The 22,645-nt window shown below is 46.5% G+C and overlaps 1 protein-coding gene across 3 annotated transcripts in view; it reads right to left on the bottom strand.

The window, feature by feature from the left end:
- Positions 1 to 22,645, bottom strand: part of WDR26 (WD repeat domain 26) — a 37,586-nt gene continuing 14,941 nt past the window's right edge. For 2 of the 3 annotated variants that reach the window (XM_058701404.1, XM_058701405.1), the window contains exons 7-14: positions 17,910 to 18,048; positions 13,331 to 13,471; positions 10,395 to 10,514; positions 8,278 to 8,423; positions 7,892 to 7,970; positions 7,431 to 7,560; positions 4,285 to 4,470; positions 1 to 1,978 (exon numbers count right to left, since the gene is read on the bottom strand). In XM_058701404.1, coding sequence (XP_058557387.1) covers positions 1,953 to 1,978; positions 4,285 to 4,470; positions 7,431 to 7,560; positions 7,892 to 7,970; positions 8,278 to 8,423; positions 10,395 to 10,514; positions 13,331 to 13,471; positions 17,910 to 18,048 — 967 coding nt within the window. In that variant the 3' untranslated portion in view covers positions 1 to 1,952. The remainder of the gene's footprint in view (positions 1,979 to 4,284; positions 4,471 to 7,430; positions 7,561 to 7,891; positions 7,971 to 8,277; positions 8,424 to 10,394; positions 10,515 to 13,330; positions 13,472 to 17,909; positions 18,049 to 22,645) is intronic. The other variant, XM_058701406.1, reaches the window with a different exon arrangement.

Genomic DNA, 22,645 nt, shown 5'->3' on the forward strand with positions numbered 1-22,645 from the left:
TTATATACAGTTACCAATGAAGACTTTTATTCAAGCTTAAAGTAAGAAGTAATTTTAGTTAAGAAAAATGAAGTACCAGATAAACTGTAACAGATCGTTATCGTAACTTAGAAGTATCAAAACAGGAATTCTTGATTCTCTAAGTGGGGGTCTCTGCAAAATGGAGCTTAAAGAAATCTTTTACATACCAATTTGATAAAATCATCTGCTGACACGGTCTGTCGCTTCCTCTTACTATGAGCTTTTGGGAGAATCCGTGCTATTTTAAGGCCAATTGTGTTTTTCTTTCGTCTCCCCTCCCTGACGTCCCCGCCCCCACAGGAGAGTCCCTGACACCCAAGCCCTTCTCGCTCTGCTCTGAGGGTCCCGGGCCCCAGAGGGGACTTGGCACGGGCCCTTTTCCTCGCCAGAACCTCATCTCGGGGGCACCTCCACTCCTCTCCCCACCGTAACAGCCGCGGTCCCCTCGGACCCTCTGCCGGAACGGGGAGGTGGTTCCAAAGGAGACGAAGTACGCCGTGTCCAGCTGTTACGGGGTTTAAAAGCACAATGTGAACGGGAGGCTTTTGGCTTCTTTCATATGTGAACTTGTCAGGATTAAAAGTGCTTTCCCACGGAGGAAACCTTTCCTTGAACTACCAGGGGAGGGGGAGGCAAAGACTACCCACAGCACCAGTTTGGAATGAGGTTCAGTATGGCAAGATCTGAAAAACTGAGAAGGAGCGTTCTGTACGTGTACGTCCCTCGACAGGTCAAAACGTTACGGGCAGTTCAGACACAGGACTATGAGGTGTGAAACCCAGTTTCGGTCTGTGGCCTGTGGAGTCTTCTAACACGCTGGGTCATGCTATGAACTTCCCCGGTGGTCACACCTGCTTTCCACTCGTGCCGGACCCCACCAGAGCAGACCTCCAAGCCGGGAACAGCTCGGAACATGCTTTGCGGAAAGCCTACACTGACTCACTACCGAGCTCTCCTGTTGGTACAGGCTTAAAATTCTCTTTAGGAATCTTGAATTTCTTCGACATCAGGTACTGATGTTCCTTCGGGGAAAAAAAAAAAACAAAAGGGGGGAAACCTCCAAGGGGTTACTCTGGATTTCCTGTGTAATGTCCTTCCAAGCTCTGTTTCTGACCAAGTCTCATGTGGGATTCCGGAAGAGCGTCAGTTTTACTGCGTATCTTAAGTCATAGAGGAAACTTTTTTTTTAAGCTGGTTTAGATTCCAAATGTATACAAATGAAGTCACTTTAATCCTATAAATACTTCTTAATTTATTTTTAAAAAATTGTGCTGTTAACCCTTTTACGGGGCAACAAGCTATGTGAAAAGTACAAAACTTTTTGTCAAATGTAATATTGAGAGTGCTTTTGACATAGTTCACTGGTTTGTCATCTGGATCAGTATCTACTGCGCAACGGGCAAAGGCTAGAATCCATGAACCAAGCTGCAAAGATCTCAAGCTAAATAAGGCGGAAAGATTTGGAGAAACAAAAGAAGGAAATTCTTTCCTATCCAATGTGTACTCTTCAGACTAATGCACTCCTTCTATCAAGCCTTCTAAACTGTTAAATAAAGTTTTCCAAACAAGCATTTAAACTTCATTACACAGAAGAGCAACAAGAATGGTGTCCCACCAGACAAAAGGCAGGAGGGAAAACAATATATATACGGAGTTCGGTGGGTAAGCCTGAATGTAGCACAGTCCTTCACAACCGATGGGGGCGATTCAACATGGCGTCCAACAACGTTCTAACGACGTGCTTCATCTCAACTGGTTACTATGAAGCAAGGTGTAAATGTTTGGCCCCAATCGGGCTTCAGAAATGGTTCTTTTTTTCATGACGAGCATGTCTGTCCAGCTATCAATCATGTTTGTTTGCACCAAATCCCAAGCCATTAAAATACGACTAATTTTAAGTTAAACAGAAGCCGTCTGCTCCACACTCGCCATCAACTATCCATGCTACTGCATTCCTCTGAATGAAGACAAGACGAAATGTGTTTGGAGGGCGGGGAGGAGGTGGGGGGGGGGAGGGGGGAGGGGGAGGGGAGAGGGGAGGGGAAGAAAAAAGTTACCAGTTAGTAAGTTTTAATAGCATCATGACATGACAACCCGTACTCCCACTGAAAAATAATCACGCCAAGGCACACACTTGACATTTCCACCATAATCATTAAAACCAAGTGTTTGTATCATGTCTTAACTTAGGACAGTCTACGTTCATTACTCTGTTCCCCAAGTGAACGATCGATCACACTAGACTCTCACGGCCCTGCGACCATGGCCTTGCTTTGCCCGTCTCAAGGTCTGCAGTCATCAGCCTCCCCTCTCTGGCTGTGGGTCAGCCACATACAACACACACAACACACCCACTTAGAGCGCACAACTCAACAGTTACTACCGGTACGTCCACAGGACTGTACAACCATCACCTCCACCAACTGCGGAATGTTTTCGTCACCTGTTGGCACTCATCCGCAAACACCGGCCCCCAGCCTGTCTACTTTCAGTGTCTGGGGGTATGCCTGCTCAGGACGTTTCATACAAACGGAATCACACTCAGCGGTCTTTCGTGCCATCCAGGCTGTAGCAGCGTCACCGCCTGTGAACTCTACCGTTATCATAAAAGGATCTTACTTAGGGTGTCATGGTTTTTGGAGGTTGTTTTCTTCAGCCTCACCTATACTTTTCAAAATTTCTATTCCAAACAGGTGTTCATTTAAATTAAAAAAAAAAAAAAAAAAAGTTTCTTCGAGTGGGGGATAAAGAACCAGAAGAGTGCTACATAGAAGGCCTAACAGCCACATACCCAGTTACACAGAAGCATTTTTCCTGTTTTAGGGCTATCTGTCTCTGGCTCTATCGATGTTGCCAAAACCCAAGGCAGAGTTGTTGACCCGGACCAGAGCTCAGAGCCACACCACATCTGGTGCATCCGCATCAACTAAGCACCACCCCCCCTCCCCCCCCCCCCCCACCCCCCGGCAGCACAGTGGCTCTTCACTGTCATAGAGAGAGAAGCTCAAGGGTGTGTCTAAAATAAATCCACTTAGAAGGTCAATCTGTTACTACAGACCCAAGATTCTTCTTTGCCTTCAAATCTTACTTGAAGAGACAAATTCCAAATGACTGATAAGGTTAGAAACGCACGCACGACCAGTGACGGACGTATGCAACGTCTCTATCAGAGCCCCGGCCCAGAAACTGAAACACGACAACGAATGGAGCGGAGGCTGAGTCCTCATGGCTTTCCCTGAGGAAGCGGGTCTGCCGTGCGGTGACGCACAGGCCAACGGCCCTTCGGGCCCTGAACCACTGAGCAGTGGTTCCCAAACTTCACCCCTGTTGTCCTTCAGGCTCCCGCTCTCATCTGACAGCAGCTGGTTGCCTTTCTGGCTCATTTATGTGGGACAAAATGAACGCAAATCTCCTCTTGGTTTTCTAGGTCAGGGACTTCCTTCTAAGCAAACAAAACACTTCACCTGCTCTGTGTGAAAGCGGAGTTAAGTCTTTTCCATAAACCTTCTCATCACGTCTTCCCTCCAGCCACAATGTCTTGCTCAACGGAGCCTTGTCCTTCACTGTTCACTTCCTCGCTCTGGGCCTGCTTCGTTACCAAGCATTCCAAGGTTGTGAGAAAACCCTCTTGGATTCGGGACTCGAAGGCCGGCAGCGCTCGAGTGAGGCCTGGCCCAACTCCATCTGGAACCCTCCAGAACTGAGGGTAAACATGTCTCTCGGAGGGCCAGGAGGATTTGTGCAAGACGGCACACGAACGACCAGGCCGGCATGCTGCCTGGCCCCAAGGTACGGGGGAAGTTCAGTTTCCTTCCCTCTCCTCTGCACAGGGGCTGGGGTGCCACGTGGTGCCATACGGGTTTATTTTTAAGAGTAAAATCCATAATCAAGATCGTTCTAAAGTGGTTCACATTTTGGATAATGGCTAGTTCTTGTGGGTATAAAAATATAAAATGCTTCCTGCATCATGAAGCAAGATGATTTTCCATATGCTGTTGAACTGACCACAGCCAGAGGATATGAAGGAGGTGGCACATTTCAGTTTATTCTCCCCACTGTCACTGCGCACACACATGCACACACGTGCACACCCCCCACCCCCCGCCTCTCACATTGCTTACACTCCTGTGAAGGGAGAGCATATACAGCCTCTAAATGAGGGAGAACATAAATTCTGTCCCACGCTTAAAAGTCCTGCAACTTTACAACGAGTGGGGCCCTGTTCCACCGGGAGGGAGCCTGGCTGCCGTGCAGTGGGGTTACCTTCAATATTCTGGTGGTCTATAAAAGGTGCTGGTCCCCATATTCTAACAGTGCCGTCATCGGAGGCGCTGGCCATCAGGGATGGGATCTGTGGGTTCCAGCTCACGCAGTTGACTGTGCGCGTGTGCCCTGTTAGCTCCGCGATGGGCAGTTCACTACGTTTGTGCCAGATGTAAACCTTGTGATCTGAACAAACGGCAATTCAAAGAAAAGTTAGGGAGTTGTCCTACTGACCTTCAATTTATTATTCGTTACACACAGAACATGTGATGTGATGAGATGTGCCACGAGCAGCTCGATAAATTACCTTCCGAAAAAAGCCATTTTAATAAAATACACATTTTCCCTGTTAAAGGTGATTGATTAGCCCTCAAGTCATCACAGAATCTGCAATGTTCTGTAAGACCTGAGCTAACAGTCTAGATCTTCTGACGTGAACAAACCTAGGACAGAGACAACAAATGCTAGGGAAACCGGACATGACAGAAAAACTATGTGTCCAAATTCAGCAACAGCAATGACGCAGGTGACAGCGGACCCCTCGCCGGGTGTTTAGCGCACACTAGGTCCCGGACACCGTGTCCTGGGCCTACACGGTGCTGCCCACGCCCTTTCCGGGCTCGGGGACAGCGGAGGCTCTGGAGCCGCGGCTACTCAATGCCTGGCCACCCTCCACCACCGACCAGCCCTGTTGCTGTGGACACATAACCCGCTCCTGGCGACACTGCAGCCGTAAAGGAGGGACTGGACTTACCTCATCATGCACGAGGGTAAAATTAGGTTGTGTATGGAACAGAGTTTTGAAAAGAGCCTGGCACAGAGGAGACACCACGTGTTACCATGAAGTGATGGTCTTTAAACAGAGGGCAGAATCCCGGCTGAGTTAGAAAAGCATTCAACCTCAAGACGTGCCACTAGTGGCCAGCGTGGGAGCTCCTGGTGGGGGGGGCGGTCAGTCCTTTATGGAAAAGGACGACGTCCTGGCTTCAGAACGTCTAACGTGACGATGTGAGGCTGGGGCTGCCTCTGAGCATCCTGCGTGCGTGTGTGAAGCCAAAGCGGAGACCCCCGCAGGAGAGCTAGCGGAGCTCGCCTAGAAGGCGTACGCTGCTCGATCATTTCTCCTTGCATGAGAAGAAAAAACACGGAGAAAGACCGGCAGATTAGCCACGCTTCCCCCCGAACTGGAGGAGCTCCAAAGAAGGACACCACAGGTCTGAGGAGCGTGAAGGTGCCTGCCTACTGTGGGGAGCACTCTGTGAGCACACACCCACGGAGTGTGCGGCTGAGGCAGGGCTCAGGGTCAGAGCCACCGGCTTGCGGACCGAGCCCTGCCGGCTGCCACCGTCCAGGGCACCCACAGCTCATGCAAGGGCAAAAAAATAAAGCAAGTTTTTTTCAGATCACCAGCACAATGAACACGCTTGAGTAACAGCAGAACTCTTCCGGGAAAAGGTTTCCTCATCGCTCTATTTTATACTGCTGTTCGCGTGTTTGGGGATTTGGAAGGTTCTTGAAATATTTTCCTTGCAAACGAATGACAGGTGGATTAATGTGACCGTCTCGGGACAGGAGACATTCACTACATCCGCTTGGTGCTCAGGACGTTTTCAGAACCGCTCTGCCACCCGGACTCGAGAACGCGCGTCTCGCTATTTCAGGTGTGTGTCACTTGTAGCCCCAAATAGAACATACTGTGCTGTGCTCACAGTATTCATCGTTAGTTCAAAGTCTGTTCGGGGCCTAGAATGAAGGACTGTGTCACTGGCAACAGAGGCGGCCAGACGGCTCTCCGGGCATTTCTAGGGCACGTGTGCCGTTCGGAAGGGCTGTGAGGCTGAAGAGGGGGAGCAGGGCTGCGAGAGACCCGGGGGGAAGTGGACAGGCAGGCAGAAGGCTTCCCAAGTGTGGACCGTGTCAAAGTAGGAGCCAAGGCGGAATCCGGGCGAAAACAAATGATTAAACTACCAGGAAAAAAAAAGGATTTCTAACTGCAAAGACATAAACTGTTCAAAAGCGTCACCTACAAACCACTCTTCTCAATCTTATCGGATTTTTTTTTTTTTTTTGGTGAAAGAAACAACAGATAAATTCGTATGCTTCATATGAATCCCTAAAGGTCTTTGTCCCGATTTTTTTTTTTTAAAGTTTACTTTTGAGAGAGTGAGTGAAAGTGGGGGAAGGGTAGAGAGAGAGGGAGAGAGAATCCCAAGCAGGCTCCATGCTGTCAGTGCAGAGCCCAATGCGCGGCTCGAACTCATGAACCGCGAGAACATGACCTGAGCGGAAATCAAGAGTCCGACACTTGACCGACAGAGCCACCTGGGGCGGCCCTGTTCTAGTTCTTCAGTACATCTCATACTCAGAGGAAAAACTCCTGTGTTACTCTGTGATCCTCTGTGTACTGACAAGACAGGGGTAGCAAACATGGAACATTAGCAACATAATCCAGTACCTTGGTCTAGGTTGTGAAACTAGATTCAGTATTTTTAAAAGTGACTTAAATAACTTGCTGCCCTAGTACTTAGAGCAGTAGAGTGGGTACTCAGTGTGGCCACTGAAAATTTTCAGTAATTTCCCATGACTTGTATTTCTGTCACCTTAAAAGGTACGCTAACTTCCAGTACTTACTCACCTGTATCTATGTTGCATATTTTAAACAATGTCTCTCTTAAACCGGACTACTTTGGGAACAAGCCTGCCTGAAACACTGATGTTAGCCAACTGGAGAGCACATTTGCTCTGAAAGGCAGTAGAGACTCTTCTAGAACTTCAGCTTTTCTGAGACTGTAAGAATTATCGAACTCTATTATTCTCTTTGGCCATTACAAAACCACTAAAGATCTAGCGATCATCAATTTTGTCTAAGTTCAGCTAAATCATCATAATCAACCAGACTTTTTAGATCCTACTAACCTCTGAATGCCACCAGCCTCATGAAAAGAGCAGGCCGGCATTTGAAAGAGTTTGGATTTAAGTACACCTTGATGTGACGCACGCACCAAGCGTGACCAGCGCTCTCTTACGATTTTTACCCGTGTTAACACCCTGAATCTGCCCGGCAACATGGCCACCTTCACACACGGAGACGGTCACCGAGCTCCCACCCCATCCGTACACACGCTCCAACAGTGCACACAACTTACCTTCGCTGCCACTAGCGATGAAGTCTTCGTTATGGCCTCCAAAACATGAATGAATTGTATAAAACCCTTGCGTGACACCTTGATACTTTCTTACTAAAACTCTGTCTTGCAAGTCCCATAAATGAACTCCCTGTAGGCAAAAGAAAATGGACATATTTATTCTCCCTCAATTCAAAAGAATTTTAAAAAGTCATCTGTGAATTTCCCTTTGCCTGATGGAACAGTTTTAGTTTCTCGTTACGCAAAATGCCAACATTCTGATAAATTTATGGTTGACTCTACACCTTTGAAGGTCAAACATATGAGGTAAAATTTAAGAATCTGTAAAAACAGCAGTCTTGAAGAAAAAGTATTTGTAGAAATATTCGTTTACACACACACACACACACACACACACACACCCCAAAAATCGCAATTAAAATCTGAACTACACTAACTCTTTGAGAGAAGGATAAGCTTACCTGAGTTGCTACATTTAACAAAGCTAACCGGCCATTCTTGGAAATAGTAAAAGACATAATGGGGTGATCTTCTTGTACTCTGTAACCAGAAAATAATCTGTCAGAAGCAACATACTGAAAATCATCATACTGAAAATCATTCAAATTATCAAAATGTAACCTGTTCTACTAGCTTAAAGACCACAGTTCTGTCTGTAGTCGCCGCTACGCACTATTTTAATCAAGGAAGAAAATCTGAGTTTCTGGTTACTCGGCACCACCAGACCCGCCAATCCAAACAGTCAAACCAAATCCACAACATAAAAACTCTTCTTCTACAATAGCAAGTTCCACCACACGTTTTAACATAAATCAACGAATATTTAACGGATACAAAAAATAGTTACATGTTCCTATCTGTAAGGTCCTCGAAGTTGTACCCCCGGATTCGCTGGTGTGTATCTGATGCCAGAACCGTCTTGCCGTCGCTCAAGCACCAGAGGCATTGCACTCTGACCCCTTCCCAGGAGTCAAGGAGGTTACCATCTAAATCCTGAGGAGAAAAGCACCATTTAGCCCCAAAGCTGACCAGCACGTGGAAAGCAAACAGAAAGAATCTCTTGGCAATGTCTTTCTGCAGCAACGTTTGTTTTTTCCTGATCTCAACTTAATTGTTCCACGACTGGTTTTAGTCGCAAAAATTTGAATACAGGGCCAATTTCATTACAACAATAAAACTGTTGGGAGGGGGAGAGAACCTCTGTAAAATCCATCTTTCCTTCAACAACCAGCCAGGCACAGGCAAATACAATAAATAGAAAGAAAGAATCCCTAAATTCCAAGTAAGGGCCTCGCTACTATTGGAAAAGAATTCAAATGCTCCTTTAAAATGCATTATACTGAGGTTTATCCTAACCACTCAGAAGCTGTGATCTGGAAAAGGTTGCTGACACGGTAATTGCAGCTTTACGGAAGCCAGAACGTGCTACAACCCTTTAAAAACTTGTAACGTGCTCCAATGGGTAATGTGTTCTACAGATCAGAGCTCCCAGGATTATCATCTTGTTGAATGTTCCAAGGTCGGAGGGGCACCCTGTTCCCGTTCCCCAGGGGGCCGGGCTGCCAAGTCCTTGTCCCGAAGGGGTCAATACCGTAGGGGACGGCGGGGTCGGCAGAGACGTCGTGGTCATCTTGCAGCCAGGGACTTAAGGACAAACGGCTTAAATGCTGCCACGTACAGCGTGGTGACTAACTTGCAGATTGAGAGTTGCTAAGAGGGTATATCTTAACAGTCCTCACGACAACTTTGGATGCTAGTGGACAATTACCGTGGTCGTAATTTTCAACGCACACGAACATCAAGTCATTACGCTGTACCCCTGAAACTAATATAATGTTACGTGTCAGTTATCCCTCCGTTAAAACAAAGCAAAACGGAGGGAGTAAGAAATAAAAGTAGGACAGTGCATTAGCCCACAAATAGAAACTCCACTTAAAAAATGGGAAGATCACACGTAGATCAATACACTGTGCTGAGACGACTGGGAACAAAAAAAGCACTGGGGGCTTGTAAGCAAGCACGTGTCCCACGGCCAGCTTAATGGAAGGCCCCCCAGTCTGTAACGACCATGTAAGTCTTCACGATACGCATCTCCGGCGACATTTAGCGATTTATGGGATTCAGGATCTTGTTTAATTCTGGTCTTAAAAACATGTCTCGAAGTGCCCCTGGCACTGAGCCTCGAGAAGACAGGGCCTGATGACATCACACCCCTGGCAGAGCTGGCCTCGTGACAGGACTCGTCACAGGATTGTCACCTAGTACCTCTGCTTGTCAGACAGCCAATCCAAGATCAGCAGGGCAGATGCTAATCAAAAGACATTTCAAATAACGACCGGAAGGCTCTCTGGTAGCTCTCCTCACCACTTTTAGTCCTCAAATACTTAAGACCACCTGCTCATGAAACTCAGCATATTTTTGATACAAAAAACCTAAAACCTCAAAAGAATAGTAAAATATTTTTCGATCCTATACATTAGAAACTTATTTATGAGAACAAAATGCTCAGTAGAATAATTTTTTACGTCTTACTAAACTCAAAGTCCATAGTTTGTATAAAAAGGAGAACAGACAGTTCTGCACACCCTGCTCATTCAGAACGAGCACAAGGCAGGTCTTCGTGGAACGTATCTTATACGAGATGCCAAGGCAAGCGACTATTTTAAACTTTTTTTTTTTTTAACGTTGATTCATTTTTGAGAGAGAGAGAGAGAGACAGACAGACAGACAGAGCATGAGCGGGGGAGGGGCAGAGAGAGAGGGAGACACAGAATCGGAAGCAGGCTCCAGGCTCCGGGCTGTCAGCACAGAGCCCGACGTGGGGCTCGAACCCGTGAACTGTGAGATCACAACCTGAGCCGAAGTCGGACGCTTTACCCAACTGGGTCCCCCAGGCGCCCCGGCAAACGAACTATTTGAACACAACGAAGAGCAGAGGCGTGGAGAGGCGCACAACATACTCACACACTGATAGAACTGGCCGCGCTGGCCTCCGGTCACAAAGCGTTTCCCGTCTGGATTCCAAGCCACGCTTGTTAAACTGTCCTCGTGAGACTGGCTCATTTTTGTCCTTAGCTCTCCCGTCTACAGAGGAATAAAACTGTGGATAAGACCTTCAGATATTCTTCTAAAGGGAATGTATAAAGAAAAGCCAACAGTGACTGGGCTATCTGGTTAGTTTAGTCCTCCTAACTGGAGAAATGAACTATTTTCACCAGCCTCATAAAAAGCAAACGAACAAACAAAAACACCGCAGCCTCAAAGAGAAATGAATTAAGAATGTGGTGAAAAGCTCAGCGCTGCAGGCCCGTTCCTTCTGAGTTCCTACTTCTCCTCACTCCATAGTCCTTTACAGATTTATTCTAAAACTGCAGTTAATGCCATTAGCAATTCCTCACGAACACGATTAATTGATTGAAAAACTGTGCCCTTGAACTAGGGCAGGGGTGTTCTAAATTATGTCAAATTTTATACTCAAGATGCTCAAAATGTAGTAGGGAAGATGGGAAGAGAGAAAGGAAAATTATTTCTCTGATATCTAATTTGTTTAAGTTTATTTATTTAGAGAGAGAGCATGTGTGCGTGAATCCCAAGCAGGCTCTACGCTGTCAGCGCAGAGCCCGACACGGGGCTCAAACCCACAAACCGTGAGATCATGACCTGAGCCAAAATCAAGAGTCAAACCCTTAACTGACTGAGCCACGCAGGCACTCTGATATCTCATTTTATCTCAACTAAAAGTCCCAGAAAAGAAGAACTTTTGTACTGTTTGGCATAGCCACTTTAAAGTATTCCCAACTACGAAAGACTGTTTAGTGGTTACAAAACTGAAACATCCTCCTCTTATTTTTTTCTAGGTTATTCAACTTAGAAGGTAGACACATACCATTTAATCTAGTCTCGATTCCATTTTGTTCATGGATTAGAAAGGCTCTGAGAGAGATTAGCTGCCCTTGATGTAATAAAAAGTACATGGGCATAATTTTCCTGTGAGAAATGGGTAATCAAAAGTAAAAAGAAAACAGTGAAAACAAAGTGTAGGATCAGGAAATGGGGCCAAGTAATAAAAGCAAAGAGGACACTAAACTAGAAAACCGGAAGTCTCCCTGATTTTCCCTGGTCCAGCAACGTTAAAACCTTCCCCCGTATTAATTGCTCTCACCTACTTATCTTTTTGGGTTGCTAGAGAGAAACAGTTTAGAACCACAAGTACACACGCAACAGCTAAATCCTCCACACTTCCTGTCACAAACACGTTAGTACACATTTCTGTAGGCAGAAATGGTCTTTTCTTCTGTTACGCTCAGGACAGCACGTATGTGAGTATGTAATTACGAAACAACCTAAAAATATAAAGGAATAAGGTGAAAATGGACTACGTAACAGGTCCGCTGAGTAACACACAAGCAAACAGGCGAGCTAGAACATCGTGTAACCGTCTAGAAACTCAAAACTGACCCACAGGAAGACTGTGGCCACCATAAATCCTGAGTCTACCACTGTAGAGTTACGACGACATGTCTTCCTTTGAATGGGGGAAAACAGCTTTGACGGAAAAAACCCCTTTGGTCTTTGAGGGGAGATTCACTTCAGGCCTGTTTTGCTGAGAAAGCCACGGACTCTCCTGTGCCTTGCCGCTCCCTGAACCGGATCCCGAACACACGCTGCGCGCACACTGCTTTGATAAAAATGGCACCAGCAGGGCGCTGGGCGTGTCTGATCATGAAACGAATGTTAGATTATTAGAGGATTAATTATAGCTAATGTCAGGTTAAGACGGGAGCGCGTGTCATACGGGAGAACGTTATTTTGTAGCAGGTACGTGCTTAAATATTTGGGATAAAACATCCTATGTGTTATTTCCTTCCAAACGTTTTGGATGTGGGGGTCTATGTGAGTGTGTATGCACGTCCTCACGCGTGAGCACACACGTGTCCACACAGAATGTATGGAATGTTAACTGCCGAATCCAGGGTGCTGGGCCCAGGTCACCGCTGTATTCCTCCACTTTTGAACGTTTTCCTTAAGAAAGCGGGGTCTCACACATGAACAGCAAGTGAGCAGTGACAGAACCGCCCGGGGCAGCAGCAGAGCGAGAGTGTGGCCGGTCACCTTCAGGGGTACCCCCTGTGCACACTTCTGCAGAGTTTGAGCTCCACTCTCTCAGTAAAAACCAACTCACTTCCAGGCCCCCGGACTCCCAGGCCTAGCTCATCAACTCGCATTTTTACATTCAAACCACAGCCCGGACCACGCTCTGGCCTCGCGTCAGAAAAGTGAAAAGAACGGCATCGAACCAGCCATTTTGCAGAAGGAAGTTAAAAAAACCAAAACAACCCTCAAATTGTAACTATAAGGTTTCCCAAACATAGTACAAAATTAATGGCGGGAACTTAATGCTAATTTTTAAAAAATGGGACCCTAGATAAAGGCCAAGTTTTCATTTAGAGACAGCAACAGAGCGCTTACTACTAAGAGCTGAAACTTCGTTTCCCAGATTAGATGAGAACACCCAACACAGGCCAGGGGACAATGGTGTGGCCGCCAGGTGAGAAGTCTGACCCCGCAGGGAGGCTGTCACATGGCAGTTCCGCGTACATCAAAGACGAAACCGCAGGGCATCCTCTGGGGAGGGCGGGGGTGGGGTGGGTGGGGAGAGTCCCACAGTCAACAGCGTCAAGTCCACCATTCCTGAAAATACTCATTCCTCTTTCTTTTCAAAACTATCATGCTCAGCATGATATTTAGCTTTATACATTCGGACACCTGGGCTCCATCCGACGGATTCTCTTTGCTAAGGGGGCCAAATGGCCCTGCTCTACGGGAGAGTCAAGTTTCGAGCGTGTGGATGTGTGGAACGGCTTTCCCTAAGGGCCGAAGCAGGGACGGAACGCGCTCACCTGTACGTTCCAGAGCCAGAGTTCAGAGCAGTCGTCTGGGCCACACGCAACAAGATAGTTGTCATCCGGACTCCATGCAATGTAAGAAACGCCGTACGCGTGTCCTTCTAAAGTCTTAAGCAGTTTTAGCAGGTGTGTGTCCTAAGGGGGAAAGAGGCCACTTGGTTAGAGTCCCCAGAGTCCATGTCCTACTTCAATGAGCTGCGAGGGTATACTCTGAGAACGTAATTCACTCTGAGGAAGTTTTCACAGATTTCACCAATCTCCCAGCTGAAGCCCAAACAGCCTGCTTCATAAAGACACGTCCACACGGCAACATCCAGTAAGCATCCACCACGCACCAGGCCCCGTGTGCCAGAGGCCAACATAAGGACACAGGCCGTTACCTGGTGATGCTCTCAGGGACACTGAAAGCAGGTGTAGTCACAGCTACGTTTTCATTTTTGAAAACTGCTTTCTTGAGACACAACTTAGGTACCACCCTCTCAAAGTATATGACCTAGTGAATCTAGAACATTCTGTGGCCTCACAAAGAAGGCTCACTGGCAGGTACTCACTGGCAGTTACTGCCCCCACCTGCCTCCCCTGGCAGCCACTCCTGTCTCTCTCTGGATCTGCCTATTCTGGACGTTTCGTACAAGTGGAGCCATCCAATATGGCGTCCTCTGCGATCGGCCTCTTTCACTCTGTGCGTCTGCGTGGTGTTTCCAGAGCCCATCTGTGTCGCAGCCGGGGTCAGCATTCCGTTCCTTCTCCCTGATAAATCCTCCATTTGCGGACACGTCAGACCCCGTGTACCCACTTGTCAGCTGACCAACACGGGACTGTTTCCATGTTTCTGGCTACTGTATCTAATGCCGTCATGACCGTGGACAAGTATCCTCTGAGTCCACGCGCATGAGTGGAGCCGCCACCTCTCTGTGTGACACTGAGGAGTGGCCAGTCTTCTGAGCTTCTGGCTGTGGCTGGGCAGGACGAGCACCGTTTGGCAACAGCGCCTCGTGTAACCCTCATCAGTCTCCAAGGTTACCACCCCTCCTCGCCCCCACGGTACAGGGAAGGGCGCAAAGTCTGTGAATGTGGAAGGCCTGCCCCTGCCCGGGCCCTAGCGTGAGCCGTGTGGAAGGGACCGCGCCGTGAGAGGGGAGGTGGCGAGTGACAGGGCTGAAGAGTGGGCACCTTCACTTCGGGCTAAGGGTGAGAGGAGAGCCGCCGACAAGTTTTAAACCGGGGGCTATGGGACGTGACATCTGGCTTAGGACGGGGACTACGGGATGTAACATCTGGCTCTAGGAGGACGTGGAAGGTGAATCTGAACGAACGGACATAGGAAACATACACTCATAAAGAGCTGACACCACAGCCATTAACAGTTAAGACAGGCCATCCAAACAAAAGTCTGGACCGAAAGAGGTCACACACAACAGAATGGGACGACCTGTACATTTTGGTTGTGGGAACAGGAAACGGGGGCAGGAAGCAAGGAGTTCAGTTTTAGGTTTGGTCAAAGATAGAGACCAGTATCAAGCCTGCAGGATTCCAACGGCGAGGACCCAAAAGTAGTTAGGGATGGGTCTGATAAACTACTCCGATAAAAATAGGTTGGGAGATTTTTCCAGAAATGTAACTGACCAATGGATGTGTTTAATGTACTTTGTTTCTTCACTGGACCCTAAGTCTAGCATTTATTCAATCGCCTTGTCCAAACCGCCGTTGTTTGACAAAACTAACTAGGTAACACTACGACTGCCTGTGATTCCTCTCTGGGAGAAGGCTAACAGGCTTGGGGATCCGTATAAAAACAGAGAGTCTCTGGCATAATTTAACAGGGAAGTCTAGGCTTTTGGACCGGCTCAGGATCTTCCAGCAAGAAACTCTCATTCATGGCGGTCCTTCGTATCTACCCAAAGATTCACTTCTAAACTGATGACAAACTACTTTAGAAGTATGTAACTAAAAAACGAATTGTTTCATGCACATTAATTAATCCTGGAAAAAAAAGCGCAAAACATCAATGGGGATATTAATACTAGGTCATTACGAGCACAGCATCTCTATACTAACCTGTTCCAAGTGGAAATATCATGTTCATGGAATCCACTGAACTCTGCTTTAGATTTTGGGTGGGGAAATGAGTAAAATGTTTTTTGGGGGGGGGCAAAGGTAAGAAAACCTGTCAAAAGAAATTAGGCACTGGAATCACACCAACTCAAACCTCAAAGGTCCCTACGTATTCTTTTTTCTATCTATTAAAACACACACACACACACACACACACACACACACACACACTCAAGAAGATCACCAACTTTCTTACAAGTTTTTCAGACAGTACTTGACATAAAATACCATCGTGCTAAACTCTAAAATCCACTGCATTTCAAATTGGAACAAAAGCATGAATTCTGCATGTCCCAAGCTACTCTGGCTACAAAAGCCCTTCACGTGGAACTCCTGTCCCGGCAACAGCACCCTGGGTGATACCAGCATGAAGGCCCAAAGTCCCCAGCAAAGTGTACAAGATCCTCCTCGACTGGCTGCTCTGTACATCATGAGCCTCGTCTCCTAGTCCGCAGCGTAGCCTCTTCCCGGAACTGCCCGGATGCCAGCCATGTCCTCCTGTACCTGGGGTCAGTAGTAACTAGTTTGTCTAAGTAACTGTTTACTCCGTCTTCTCCGAAGACTTACTCGTCTTACTCTGCCCTTGCTCTCCAGCTCCAGTGGCGTTTCTTCTTTGAGGCCCTGTAGCACCCAGTATAGAACAATCACACTGTATGACCATGAGCTGGCAAGAAGGCCTCGCATAGAGCACGTGCTCAGAAAATAGGTGCCAAACGGTAGGAACTGCTACACGTCGTTGCCAAAAGAAAACGTAATAAAGCACAGTCTGATATGCTTTCTTTCCAGACATGTTGCAGATAACTGCTGAAATGCGACTCCTTGGAATGGCACTCAAAGGCCGAGACTAGACCCCACGCTATTTTCCTAATCTGATTTCCCACTCTTTGCCTGACTCACCCTATTCTCTTATTTGAAGGTGGGGGAGGGCAAGGTAAGGTCCCTCTCGCCCCAAAATGCCCCTTCCTGTCTCCCTTGATGTTGTGCACATCAAGGTCAGACTAGGTGCGCTCACCTGAGCGGCAGGCCTGCGCTTTTGTGACCCTTTGTACATATTGCACGAAACTTCCTTCACCTGTGGTCTGCAAGGAGTCATTCAGGAACAGAAACGGGGGTCTCTGAACTTGAATGGGACAAGTGCACATCTTTATTTTCACTAACCGCAGGCCAAAATTCAGTATTTCCTTCAATCTTGAATGAAGGCAATTAACAAGGCGGCATCAGGTGATACACGAGGGACATTCACATACTGAGTATTAGGAAGGATAAGGTGGCGGTTGACAGAAATCTCAAATATTTTCACAGCACGTTACTTGTTGCAGGTATCTTGAAACACTGACGCCCATCACTACGTCAAATCTGATACTTGTTAGCTCTCTTGCTAGAACTTGTTATTTAATGCGTTAATAAAAAAGCACCGCGTTATTATACTGTATCTGTTTCTATACTATCTTGACAACTCTATTTCAGCATACTTGGGCTTCCTATATGTTCTGGCTTATGCATTTAAAAATGTTATTGGGGGGGGGGGGGGTCCCTCCAGAGTAGTACGTGGTACAAAACGAGAACGCCTGCTTTATCGCAAAGGGTAGGCCTTGTTTACCTTTCATCATTCACAGCACATAGTAGGTACACAAATCTCGAGGTGTGTTCTCCAATTTGATTTTGTTTTAAAGTAATAAACTCCAAGCCCAACGCAGGGCTTGAACTCACAACCCTGAGATCAAGAGTTGCACATGCTACAGACTGAGCCAGTCAGGCACGCCTGATTCTTTTTTTTAAAGATATTTCCTTCTAGAGGCACCCGGGTGGCCCCGTCAGTTAAGCATCCAACTCTGGATTTCGGCTCAGGTCCTGATCTCACGGTTTATGAGTTTGAGTCCCGTGTCAGACTGCACTGACAGCGCAGAGCCTGCCTGGGATTCTCTCTCCCGCTCTCTCTGCCCCTCCCTCACTTGTGGTCTTTCTCTCTCAAAAATAATTAAATTAAAAAAAGAGATTCGGAAGGCAAAATGGTAACAAGTCTTCTCCTAACTTGTGACACAGCGGATGCCGTACCAATCCGGAAATCAAATATTAGCACACAAACCGGCAGGGGGCATCGAGAGCAGTGGGTCTGGAGTGAAACTCTTCCTGGATCTGAGCCTAACTCCGCCACTTACGAGCTCTGAAAGCCTGGGCACTTAACTTCCGCCTCAGTTTCCTCACACGGAAGCAAGAGGTGTAGGCAGAGGATGAAGCCAGACCTCGCGTGCACGGACTCAGTGCCGGCACGTAACGCGCACGGACTGTTGGTGTACGCGCATCATCTAGACAGCACAGCAAGAGGGAAGACACGACAAGAACGGGAGGAGAATGCTTAGAACTCATTTACGTGTGTACACTTCATTCACTAACAAGCGGTCGATTCCATCACCGATTACCTTTTTGTCATCTAAAGCCCCCGCAGCAAAGTACATACCAGATCAACGTGCCATATGATAACGGTCGTATCTTTGGATCCTGTTGCTAGTTTAGTGCCATCGTTCGAGAATTTACAGAACCACACTTCATTACAATGCTCCGTAAGGATCTGCTGGGTGTAACACGGGAACTGTCTCCTAAAACAGAGAGGTCCACAAGTAATTCTTCGTTCAAAGCAGAGTAGAATAAGAACAACGAAAAAGTGATAGAACCGCGTGGAGATCAGAAACTTTACAAACGAGATACCAATGTCCTTATAAATCTGGAGAATCAAGTTTCCATAGTACATAGAAAAAGATTATAATGACATCAGCCAAGGCCATCTCAGGGGAAATCAGTAATCCAGAGTCTCCTTCAATGCCCAAGTTTTTCTTTTTACCCCCGTTCTCAAGATTGAAAAAAGAGTAAAAGTATGCATCCATCAGAGAATTTTTTGGTCTGATTAAGTCAACTCCTATGAATAAAAATTAACAATCAGGTGTTCAAGTTTGTGTGAGCGGGCCGGCATCGGGAAGGATGTATGCTGACAAACAGAAGGACAACAGGCATCAGAGAGTCTGGGTCACAAGCTGTCGTGTCTGGCAGGTCACTGACCTCCTCTAGGCCTCCATTCCCTCATCTATAAAATGGGATTCGTCTATACTTAATAGGGTTCTGCCGAAGATGAGAAAAACATCTCAAGATCCTGGAACACAACAGATACTCACGAGTGATCGCTAATTCTAATGCCCCGCTGGGGGGAGCAGGAAGTGCGGTGTCCAGGAAGGGCTGCGGCGGCTGGCCACGTATCAGGTAGCTTCCCAGGAAGTGGGCAACCCCTTTAATGCGAGTCTCAATTTTTCCAACCATAAGCTTAGAGGGAAGGGGACATGCCTCCTGAAACTCCGTACGCAAGGGTGGAGTCCAAGAACGAGGCCGTGAAGGCAGGGTGGGGAGATGGCGCCTGACGCTCTCGCGGGCACCTCAGGGGCGGCAGTGATTGTTCTAGACGAAGGGCAGAGACTTCTACAATCACCAACCTAAAGAGGAGGCAGTTACCACAAGGATGACTGTTCTAAGCACCTTTTGAACTATTTTTAAACTCTCTTGACGTTTTCCAACCTCCGCAGCAGCACCTCGGACAGCTTCCTGAGCTAACCTGGCAAGGCTCTGGACCCAGCCCACCAGTCGCGGAGCCTGGCCACTTGGGGCTCCCGGCCACGTGACATGCGGCTGGCATAGCTGAGGAACTTGAGTTTTAATTTTAGTTTCTTTACGTTTAAGTGGTCACGTATAAATTAGTGACTTCTTTGGGGACAGTACGGCCCTGTAACGGTCTCTGTAAGATTATAAAAAAGGTACACATTAGTGGAGAAACTTTTCTTAACTCAAGTACACCTGACATTATGATAGAAAATGTCTTTCAGGCGTGTGGCGGCGCCTCAACCATTATGTTATCACCGCAACAGGTGTGTTCTACACGGACTGTGTTACCTGTGCTGTACTGTTCATCCCTGTGACTTGATGACCTTCTAAGTCTGTCTGGAAAAATGGTTTTCCCTATTTTTTTTACCCAACGAATCTAGAATCTAAAAATATATTTTTATCAATTCACCAGCCTGATAAGTAATCTAGATTTAAAACCAAGTTAACATTCTGTATCTGCACACAATGACCATCTACTGTAGCACTTGACTATCGGCAGGCTGCTTTAAACTTTCGGGTTGTCTGTAAGTTGCTTTAATATTAAACGGTTATTCTATATCTAAAACACAATCGATACCAGCTGCCATTCAGTAGGCACTTTCTAGATGCCCTGCACTGCTGCGTACTTTACATATAGTACTGCTAATTCTCAAGACCAGCTTGCAAGGCAAGTAAACATCTCCGTCTTCATAAGGCTCAGAGGACAAATACCGAGTCTCACAGACCGATAACTGAATCAGGATTTAAACCTATGGCTCACTCTCCAAGACCAGTTTTCTTTCAATTATCATTTTTTAAGTTGCATTTTTCAAGACACTGTTGGATACAATTCCAGTCAAGTGGGTACTTTCAATATCAAGAGTGCTTCCCCCCCCCACCACTTTATGGGTAGTAATTGAGAGTGATGTCTTTTACTCAGTGAGAAACACTTTATATTTAGGCATAAGATACACAATAATTCAAATGGGTTAGATTGATCCCATGATCAGTGAAATGACAGATCTAAAACCAGAGCAATAAAATGGTCTTGACAAAGGACCAATTCATAGTAAGAATTTAGGGCACAGATCATCCAGTCTACTACCAACAGTCATTACAGTAGTATTTAAATTGTCATTATTTTTATCATTAAATAATTTCTGAAAAACAGCCCTCAGTTTATTAACAGCCTAATTTTAGATGTACACAAGTGAAAGCTGAGGACTTAGTTTTCAAGTAAATTTAAAATTTAAGATGGTGTTGGGGCACCTGGGTGGCTCAGTGGGTTGAGCGTACAACTTCAGCTCAGGTCATAATCTCACAGTTCGTGGATTCGCCTGGAGCCTGCTTGGGATTCTGTGTCGCTCTCTCTCTGCCCCCACCCTGCTCACTCTGTCTCTCAAAAAAAAAAAAAAAAAAAAGTTAAAAAAACTTAAAAAAGAAATGTAAGACGGTGTTAAAAATAGCACCTTCCCAAGGAAAAGAGAATAGTATAGCATTTTAATCACACTGAATCTTCACATTTTAAGTTTCTATAAATATTTCATAATAATCTTTTACTAAAAACTCAACACTTACAAAGTTATCTATGGAAACATCCTTCCACTGGATGCTGGTGAAAAACCCCACCAATTTAACCAAAAATATGCATTCACTGTCACAGATACAAATACATGATCTAAAGAAAACTCTTCAGTGCTGATTAAGATTTCTACAAGTTCCCGTTCACTTATTCATAATCAATTCTCTGTCCTCCAGAGAGAAGAAAGAAAAGCTGGTATTTAGATTTCAGTGCTAAGATTTAATTTATGAGAATACAGTTTTCTAGTTCCAATGCTAATCTTATTTCCCCAAGGGAGTAGAGTAAGTAAAAAAGACAGCAAAATTTCATTTGAAGACCTCTAGATGAAAGGGGAATAGTAGGAATTAAATCAAATCCAGGTTTTCCTCTCCTAGTTCAGCAACAAAGGAACAGTTCACCGTAAAGACGTGTATCCCAACTTTATGCCTGACGCATCCCTCCCCGGTGCCATTCAAACGCACCCCTAAATGTCCCTCTAGGCTGACTCCCAGTGTTCTGGCTGGGAGAATCTGGGCAGACGGGAGCCCTTCACTGAAACAGGGAAGTTAAGAGGAAAAGTAGACTCTTCAGGGACAGGAAGAGGAGAGGGAAGTCCACTTTGGACGTGCTGCATTTAAGATACTCGAGCAACACGCACAATTGTATTAAGGTCCAAGGCTTAGGAGATGAATTCTGCAGCCCTTGCCTGGACCCGGGCACCGTTAGAACCCAGAAGAGGAAGGCGGGATGACCAAAGAAACTGTCTGGAACACAGTTAATAAAGCACAGGTAACCAGCGGCAGCCAGCAGTGAAACCAAAGAGTCTGCAAAGCAGTCACTGGGTTTAAAAAAGAAACTGTTCGTCACCAACATCTGCAACAGTTACGGGGCTGTGCTGGCTGCAGAAATCTGAAGAGCGAAGGACACAGACAGTGTGACTGCACAGCAGGGAATTATCTTAAGCAGCAGACTCTGAGGCAGGTGTGTGTGTGTGTGTGGCGTGTACACTGGTAAGTAGCAGAAGCACAGAGTCAAAGTTTTATTTTGATTTTATTTATTTATTTATTTATTTTTTCAACATTTTTATTTATTTTTGGGACAGTGAGAGACAGAGCATGAATGGGGGAGGGGCAGAGAGAGAGGGAGACACAGAATCGGAAACAGGCTGCAGGCTCCGAGCCATCAGCCCAGAGCCTGACGCGGGGCTCAAACTCACGGACCGCGAGATCGTGACCTGGCTGAAGTCGGACGCTTAACCGACTGCGCCACACAGGCGCCCCTATTTTGATTTTAAAAGACTACAGGGGAGACCTTCCAATCGACGGTGAGTTCTGAAAAGCATGAACTTTCACTCCCACGTAAAACTTCAGGAGTGCTTTCTACGCAGGTTCTAAGAGCCTGATCCCTGATCTGAGGGCAAGACAAAGTCAGACTAAACATTTTCCATCATTTACTTTCACAGGTCCTACTACAGACATTAAGAAAAACGCAGGTCCCGTGCTCATAGATTTGAGTTTCCGCACAGGAAGGCAAGCCCTTCACCCACCGACACCTCTTAAACCATAAAGGCCACTGCAAATAGCATTCTGCCAGCAACAAATCCAAGCAATATTCAGCAATAAATTAAATCTTAGAAAGGCCTGGCTTCACAACTGCCTTAGTTTTAACGCTGGTCTCACATTCCCCACAGGAGCTGCGAAGGATGAAACCATGTCGCTTTTTAACTATAATCTCCTACCTCTTTTCAATTGAAAGATTTAGAAATTCGAAGTTAAAGAACAACATTAAACAGTAAAACAGGAAAAAAGAAAAGGACTCTAATCCATCACTTTCAGCAAGTTTAAGACACACACCAAGTCATTATCCGCTAGGTGAAGGCCAACCGTCAGCCTCCTGTTTCCACCGCATCTGGGGAGGGGAGGCAACACCGAGCCACACGCAGAGCGTTCTGTGCATGCCTGGACCACGCGCGCCAACGTTCAGGTTCCTGGACCCAAAGCCCGTCGCCA

The sequence above is a fragment of the Neofelis nebulosa genome, chromosome 15 (assembly GCF_028018385.1).
Source record: "Neofelis nebulosa isolate mNeoNeb1 chromosome 15, mNeoNeb1.pri, whole genome shotgun sequence".
Lineage (NCBI taxonomy): Eukaryota > Metazoa > Chordata > Mammalia > Carnivora > Felidae > Neofelis > Neofelis nebulosa.